General features: G+C 34.0%; 1 protein-coding gene across 3 annotated transcripts; it reads right to left on the bottom strand.

Moving 5' to 3' along the window:
- Positions 1-1,549: 1,549 nt before the first annotated feature.
- On the bottom strand, positions 1,550-4,641 carry LOC112038653 (general transcription and DNA repair factor IIH subunit TFB5). Of its 3 annotated transcripts, XM_065776892.1 has the most exons (5): positions 4,484-4,641; positions 3,947-4,024; positions 3,370-3,425; positions 2,454-2,516; positions 1,550-1,956 (listed from the first exon to the last, which is right to left on the bottom strand). In XM_065776892.1, the coding sequence occupies exons 4-5, from the start codon at positions 2,486-2,488 to the stop codon at positions 1,779-1,781; spliced, it is 213 nt and encodes a 70-aa protein (XP_065632964.1). In that variant the 5' UTR covers positions 2,489-2,516; positions 3,370-3,425; positions 3,947-4,024; positions 4,484-4,641; the 3' UTR covers positions 1,550-1,778. The 3 variants fall into 3 exon arrangements, with proteins under 3 accessions (XP_065632964.1, XP_023927249.1, XP_023927250.1); XM_024071481.2 differs by lacking the exon at positions 3,370-3,425 and having other exon boundaries at positions 4,484-4,640; XM_024071482.2 differs by lacking the exons at positions 3,370-3,425; positions 3,947-4,024 and having other exon boundaries at positions 4,484-4,639.
- Positions 4,642-8,878: the final 4,237 nt, after the last annotated feature.

Genomic DNA, 8,878 nt, shown 5'->3' with positions numbered 1-8,878 from the left:
TTTCACATACATTAAATTAGACTAGATTGGTATCTCTATTTTGTATCAATAAAACAAAAAAATAAATAAAAAGTTTAGGTCTTACAGTCTTAATGTAGAATTTCAACAAATTTAGTTAAGCTTTTTAACTAAATTTAGATACATGTTTGTAGAGATTAATAAAACACAAAAAGTATCATTTTTTTTTTTAAGAAATTAATTTTAATGCAGTTATGTCTTTGATTTTAATTGAAAAACCTAACCCATTGCACCTAGAGAACTATACCCAAATTGTACCATATTTAGACCTAAGATCAGGTTGAATATGAAGGGATCAAATGGCTATCCAACCATATTTGGTAAGAACTCGAATTTTAGCAAATTAAATGTTGTTTTATACTAATTAAGCCACCGTTAACTTGTATTCAATAGCATTACTCAATTATTTTAATAGGAAAAACTTGGGTTTGAATCTCCTTCCTCAACTTCTTGTAAGCCAAAAAAAAATAAATAAAAAGAAGTCTATCCATTCCTTTGCACTCTTTGATTTGAGAATGGAAACATCTGCAACTAATTGTCCACTTGAAATTTCAAATTCAGCCTTAGATGATTTGGCCAAGTTAAATTAGTCTCTTTGAGTGAAAACAACAGCTAGCCAAGTTAATAGTCATGCTTAGAAACAAAAAAGGAAGCATGAGAATCACAAATGTATGTACCCCTAGTGCAATTTCATCTAACATGAACTTTATTTAGAGTTGTAAATGAATCAAATTGTTTATGAACAACTTAAAAAAAAGCTTGTTTATGGTCATTTGTTTAGCAAAGAAGTCAAGCTCAAGTTTAAGCTTGACTATCAAACGAGTTGAGATCAAATATTATAATGTGTTCATGAACAAGCTCATGAACATGATACTCAATTTAACTATATATAATATTATATTTCAAGAGCTTGCACATTATGACTGCCACATCCGGCCAAACCCACCAAGAGGTATTGCTCTATTAGTGCTAGTTATGGCATTAAAACTAGTATGATACAATTCATCTGATATATATGTACTTATGTATCGAACAATTCATGAACACTTACAATACGATTTTACGATACGAAACTTTATAGACAATTATGACCATAGGTATGTCACTACAAGACATAAACATGACTAGGTTCTTTCAGCACCACTGACACATTTAAAATAACCACCAAAAAAAAATCACACTTTAAAACATTGCACTTCTCCCTCCAAGCCTACATCTTAACAATTAAATACTTTCTTCCCCAAGCCACCAACCATCCAGGCTTTTGCCAATGAGCTCCAGCTCAACTGGTACCACCTCCCCTGTGAGGTCATGAATTCAAAACTCATTAGTGTTTTCACAATGAGCTTGTACATTATACCTGCTACATCTGATCAAACTCACCAAGAGATGTTACTCTTACAGTCAAATAGTTATGGCACTATAACCAGACCATCAGTTTTGTTTTCACAAACTTCACTGCCAGTTCAAGAACTCTGCAAAAACTTGGTTCAATCACAAATGAACTCCAATAAAAAGGAAGGGGCAAGCATTATTCAGCAGAAAGTACGTTTAAATCCATTAGCATCTTACCAAAAGTTAACAAATAAACAAAGGGAGCAGTAACTCATGTGCAATTCATATGCAACAGATAAGAGAAGCAATATAAAATGACTTGAAATATAAGTTGCACAGGTTTTTATGATAAATGCCCATCATCATTTACGAAAGATCTTCATTGATGGACAATAGAAAATAATAAAATAAGAAAAAAGAAAAAATCAATTTGGCTTCTCATATGAATTCTGGTCTCTAAACTCCGCAATGGCACTTCGTATCATTTCAGCCACGTGCGGTTGCACAAAAAGGTGAGTGCTATCCAGAACTTGTATTATGAACTTCTGTGATGCAGGCAATGAGGCATTGTAATTTATGATGAATTGTGCCATTGGTATGTCACTGCAAGAGAGAACCATGACCAGGATCTTTCAGCATCAATGACACATTTTATAAGAGGACAATAACATGAAACAAAAATTCTGTGGGCGTGAAAACGCCTTCCTCACCATTCATCAGTTAAATTATTGGATTGAGAGGCAATTGGTGCCTTCAAATGATCACATAATGATACTAATCAGAATCCAACTAATAGATTAACATTTTTGGATTGCTCTATGATAATCAACTAAAAACATTCCAAATGCAAAAAATCATGCTGTAAACATATTCCAAGCAATATGAACAGTCACAAATCTGATGTTTGATGTTTCAGTTAACTGTTTTTGTGCTTTAAATGGATGTAAGATGCAACGAAGTGGTGTCTCAAATGAAAAAGAGAACCTAATTCACCAAGAGAAGAATACTTAATTAACTAAAAACGCACGCACCCATGCACAGAGTGAGCAGTCAGTCCTTGACATAATTGGCAATGCTTCAGGTTAGAAAAGGTATCATACCAGGAAATGAACAGTCCTTTAGTGGCGTTAACCATTGTGTATCAGCAACCTCAGACCTTTTAACTGCAAAATGAACAGATACCAACAGACAAGATCACCATGTTACAATCACAATAGCACATACAAAACAAGGAATTTAATTTTAATATGTTGAACAAACTACATAAGAGATTCATCCAAATCAATAACAAAAGTCTCATTGTATGAGCAATGGCAGTCCACGAATAACACAGCCACAGCCACACCCAACACAGCAAATTATAAACCAGTTGACATGTGGAAATGGCCAACTCATACATAATTAAACTATGATAATTATGGAATTACCCTTTAATTAAAATAAATAAATAAAAAAAGTCATGTTATGACACCATGACACACACAAATCAAACAAATACAAATACAGAAATGTAAGATTTTTATTACATTATATGTGACCACCAGAGGGTACTATCATTCTTTTATTTTTACTAGTGACATGTCTTTTCATTGGAAAAACGTCTGGAGGACGAAGGTGCGACCTAGAGTTGCTTTCTTTTTGTAAACTGCAGCATTGGGGGAAAATTTAAATAATGGATTAATCCGCAGCAAAGACACCTGTTTGTGCTAGATCGGTATTATATGTGCAAATGTAGTGGGGAGTCTGTGGACCATTTACTCCTACACTGTCCTATTGCTAAAAAGTTCTGGATTATCGTGTTCAGTTTATTTGGAATTCCATGTGTAAAAGAATTAGGATAAATTACATTTTAAACCTTATATTATTTCATATCAAACCTAGAGTTCCAAATTTCGCATTTAAAACTTATTCTTCATCTTTTTTCCTTTTATTTTTGATAATCAAGTTAGGTTTCATTTAAAACAAGCTGGACAATCTGGATAGCCAGCAACAACATCCGAGAGGAAACCAACTTACAAAAACAACCAAAACCAAAAGCAAAGCACAGCCTGCACAGCACCTAACCACCCTTACTACAAGAAGAGAACAAAAAGACACCAATCAACCAAGAGACAAGGAAAAGAAAAAAAAACTAACTATACAGACTGGTAAAGCATAATACAACTTCAGTTATTTGACTTGAGAATAGAATCTGCAATTCCCCTGTTATGACAAATGTCTCAGTTAAGCCTAGAGTTGGGATAGTGCTTGTTGCCCTCAATTCAAGCTTTGACTTGCTTTCTGATCACCTAACCAATCTGGTCCTTTGTTAACTTATTCATCATCTAACATAACAAAATGAACCATCTAGTTAGGCAATATCATTGCCTCCGCCCAAATCTGTCTCGATTCAATCTGTCTCATACTCTCATCCTGTCCTGTATGAGTTTTGCCCACCGCCATGAGGGGATGGGAGGGATTTCCCTACCCCACCCTGAGTGTGTGTAGATATATACTTATTTATATTATAATAAAAATTCAAATTATTTATGTATATAATCTAATATTTTTATACATATCTTATTACTATCCAAAAATGAAAAAACTGGTCTACCTCTCTCAATACTCTCACCACCACCTATTCCCCTTCTTTTTCATCTCACTCGTGCTCGTTTGGCATCCCGTTTTGTATCTGCATTTTTTTCAAAGTTCAGATTTTTTTAAGCATTCTATTTTCCAAAAACTGAAAAAATAAGTTGAACCAAATGGGCACACTCTAATTGGTGAATGAAACAAAATATATCAGTGCCGGTAAATACTGGTGTACCGTTTCAAGGTATCACTATCTAGACAGCAACCAACAACAGTGTAATCATAAGACCCATCCACTATATCACCATAATACTCCAATTTATACAACCCGAGGTATCAAAGACATAACTACAACTGGACCACATATATGAGACAGATAGCTTTCATTAAGCAATACCCATCACGGTTTGCAGCAAATTCAAGAAATTAAGATCAATATCAAGCACGAAATAATTCAAAACTACAATGAAAGATGCCCATAACTCAGAGATAAACAGCAGTACTGAAACCCGGTGAAGAAATTAGCCTAAAAAATAAAAAGCATAGGAAAGTAGCAAACCTTGGTGGTGACGTTGATAAGCGGCAAAGATTGATGCCGCGGAGACGGAGAGAGAATGTGAGAGCAGCGAGCAATCTATGTGAGAGTTTTGAGTTTGCTGTTGGATGAGAGTGGGCTTATTGTGGGTGGGCTTTAGCCGTTGATGGGAAATGGAAGGTGGAGATTGAGATCATAATTGCGTCTATGAGGAGTTGAGGATTTTTTTTTTTTTTTTTTTACCATTTAAAAAATATATATTTATTTAAAATATATTTACTTTTATAATGATTTGGTTAGTTATTATTATTTTTTCATTAAGATATGAAAAATTATTTTTAAATTTTTAATAAATATTATAAATTATTATAATATTTACTATTGGCTAAACCCCGGCCAGACCAAAGGAGCAAAAATCACTATTTTTTCGATTTTTTATCCGTTTGGTTTTTAAAACCAGGGTAAAATAGTAAATTAGTCATAATTTTCAAATAATATAATTAGTTGACAATATTTTAAACTATATTTTTATTAACATCTCGACTTTAAGAGACTCGATTTTGGCCTATAAATCGAGTATCAATGACTCGATTTTCATGGTCTAATCACCACTGATATGGCATTTTTTCCATATGACGACCTATTTGAAAATCAAGTTCTAAGAATCGATTTATAAACAAAAATATCTAAAAATATTTTAAGTTTCAAATTGCCCATGCATTACCTGTTTGAAGAGATGAGTGTAATTTTATTTTTTTATCCTGGGTGTCAGGCTGGGTAATGATATTTTCTTTTTTTATTTCTTTTTTTTGTCCTGAGTGTCAATTTGGGTGTAATGATGATTTTCTTATTTTATTTTTTGTCCTGGGTGAGGCTAGTATGTATAGCCCTAGGAGAGCTGACCCTTACTTATACCAATGTACTTTTATTTTATTATTTTAATTCAAATTCTACCTTTCATTATTTTAATTCAAATTCGTAGGGCCACAACTCTTCTGCATGAGTACCAAACTCTGGTTGCTAATCAACAAACACGTTATTAGTGCATTCTTATTGTAAAAATTTTAGCATTTAACCTTTAAAAAATTAATTTTATAGTATTTAACTGTGACTTTACAATACTCCTAAACTTCTATTTTTTTTACCACTTCATTAAAATATTATTTATTTCTCATTTTTTATTTTTTTATTCTCACCACTCAAGCCACCACAAACCCACACATAAATTCATGGCAACCAGCAGTCAGCCATATTCACCACCACTAGCACCACTGTGGCAGCCACAACCCACCACAAAACAACCACCATCAGCCACCACTGTGGCAGCCACAACTCACGCCAAAAATTCCCAAAACAAAACCACCACCACAACAACCACCATCATCAACAACCCACCACAGAACCCATTAAAATAGACCAACACCACCGGCCAAAACAACCATCATCACAATCACAAGCCATCTCCAAAAAAAAAAACCCAAACAATCCACCAAGACCCCCACCACCGGAAAAAAAAAAAAAAAAAAAAAAAAAAAAAAAAAAACCCCATAAAACTTCAACACCACCACAGCACCACCACTACCACCGTGACCCAAAATCAACCACAACACGTACCTTTGTCGTCCACCTCCAACAAAAAAACCCATGCCAAATCAAGTAGCCTCTAGCATGGTCCCTCAAGATTGAATCTAAAACTGAAAACCCAGGCCAAATCAAGTGATTATCATGAAAACAAACTACCCAATCCGGAAAAAAATCAAGGAAAAATCAAACTTCATGTAGAAAGGCCAGTGAAACAACACAGGGAAAGAAAGAAGAAAAAGAGAGAAAAAGGTGAGAGACAAAGAAAGAGGAAAAGTGAGAATATTGTAGTTGTGTCCTTTGTCCCGTGGCTTTTTAATACTGTATTAGTGTCCTTTGTCTTGTGGCTAGGCCTGAGCTAGTGAGATTAGCACTGAGTGGCTGCAAGACCTTGTCTTTTTGGTCATTTTAATATACCGATTCCGCCTTTGTCAGTAATTTAAAAAAAAAAAAAAAACACATATAAATCGAGTCTAAAAGACTCGATTTTCAGGTGGATACCACATGAAAAAATGCTACATCAGAAGTGATCACACTATGAAAATCGAGTCTTTAAGACTTGATTTATAAACCCAAAATCGAGTTTTTGAGACTCGAAATGCTAGTAAAATATATACTTTTGAAATTTTACTTGCTAACTATATTCTTTGGGAAACGGGCTCAATTCTCAATTTTGGCCTTAAAACCATGATAATAACTAGTCTCAAGCTATGTTCTAAGAAGTTTTTTTTTGTGGTTTAATACTCTAATGTCAAAACTTTCCCTTCATCCCAATTTGAGGTTTATCTGTTTGTCCAACAATATTTTTGCATTTTCCAATCACTAATATTGTTAGGAGTGTGATATTACACCAACACAAGCTAATGATTTCAAAGCAATTACAATTGTAAACTTTTTCAAAAAAATTAAAGAAATAAATGAATTATGGACAAATTTGACAATTTATTATTATTAATACAAGTAGAAATCCTCTCCTCCCCTCCAAATTCTCCACACACCAAAAAAAAAATTCTATTAGGATTATAACTTTTTTATAACGGTTTTCTTTTCTCACCACGACCATGGATTTAATTTGGTTTGACGATGTTGGCCTTGGCCACATTGAAATATTAACACTTCATTTGTCAATTAAATTTTGTACATTAATTTTTTTTTCTAAAATATTATTACTATTTTATTTTATTCTCTCTCTCTCTCTCTCTCTCTCTCTCTCTCTTGAAGAGAAAGGTAAGTGATTTTTATTGAACTAAATCAAGTTGGAATACATCTTCCAAATCATTGGGTAGCTCTTCTACCCATACATCCAAATCATTGGGTAGCTTTTCTACCCATACATCTGTGTCTGCAGATAGAACTGCTTTCTCAATTAGGGCGTGGGCTAAGTTATTACCTTCCCAGCGGACATGTTGAAAATTACAACTTACTAAAGTAGAGTTGTTGCATCGAATCTCCTCTATAATATGACCAAACAATGTGTGGCATGCCCCTTTCGTATTGACATGAGGAGCACATATCGCTGGGCTGGGAGGCTATTTGTGAATATCTAAGAACTACACCACCAATTCTTTGGCTTTGCAATTGATCTCATGGAGAGGCCACATTGGTTGGCGCTCCCTAATTCTGTTCCTTCGTTGCCATAAACTCCAAGCAATTGTCGAGAAGAAAGCAACTGAGAAGCATGATCCTTGCTCGAATACGATTTCAAGTAAATCCATGAAAGTTCTTGTAACAATCCAAAGAAAAGCGCTAGTCACATTTACGCTATACCTCAAAAGAACTAGTTACAATTGAGGCTCCTTGTAGTTGTTAATAAAGCCCAGTTCAACCTAGTAAATACCCGATGTGGGACTCATCACACAATCAATCAATCAAATTGGGGCATCACAATCTCCCCCACTTAAATCCCTAACGTCCTCGTTAGGGCCCACTTTTTCGAGCCCACACGGGGTTACCGAGCTGGCTCTGATACCATATGTAAGAACCCAAAGAAAAGCACTAGTTACATCTGCACTATACCTCAAAAGGACTAGTTACAGTTGAGGCTCCTTGTAGTTGTTAATAAAGCCCAGTTCAACCCAGTAAATACCCGATTTGGGACTCATCACACAATCAATCAATCAAATTGGGGCATCTTGTCACGCCCCGAACCCAACTATAAAAATAGGCACGTGACAACTGCCGCACGTTTATAAAGTAAGCACTCTACAAGTGTGCAAGGCATTCTTAGCAACTAAAATTTATACTCAAAATTAAATCAAATAAATCCAAAATACCTTAACAAATTCTTTATGAATAGATCTCCAATAATTTAATAGGAACAAATCCAAACCTCATGTACATAAGGCCAGTTGGCCAATAAATATAAAACTATTAGAAGACAATCCAATCTCCAAAATCACTAAGCTTCTTTTCCCTCTTACAACACAATATCAAAACTTCCAAACTTGTCATTCTTCATAATCTAAAATTGGAGGGGAAAAAAGGGGGTGAGCTGACAACTTAACAAGTAACCAAAATCCTAATAAGTTCTATCAAGCAATAGATTTATAAAGGAAAAGACGTAATATGTGTTTTCAAAGTTATAATATACTATGTGTTTTCAAAATAACTAAAGCAATAGATTACATACTTTAATCTGACAAATATATCATATACGGTTTAGAAAGTAGTTAATTTTCCATATATCAAAGTTTTAACTTACAATATGTTCCAAAATATACATAAGCAGTTTTAATGACATATACAATAGTTCAAATACTCAAACATTTCCAAAATCACATTTGCAGTTTTAAGGACTCAAAATAGTTCAAATATTCAAACGAAATTCATATTCTTAAT

This window comes from Quercus suber, unplaced genomic scaffold, assembly GCF_002906115.3.
Source record: "Quercus suber isolate HL8 unplaced genomic scaffold, Cork oak 2.0 scaffold_144, whole genome shotgun sequence".
NCBI lineage: Eukaryota > Viridiplantae > Streptophyta > Magnoliopsida > Fagales > Fagaceae > Quercus > Quercus suber.
This window is presented reverse-complemented; position numbering and strand designations above follow the sequence as displayed.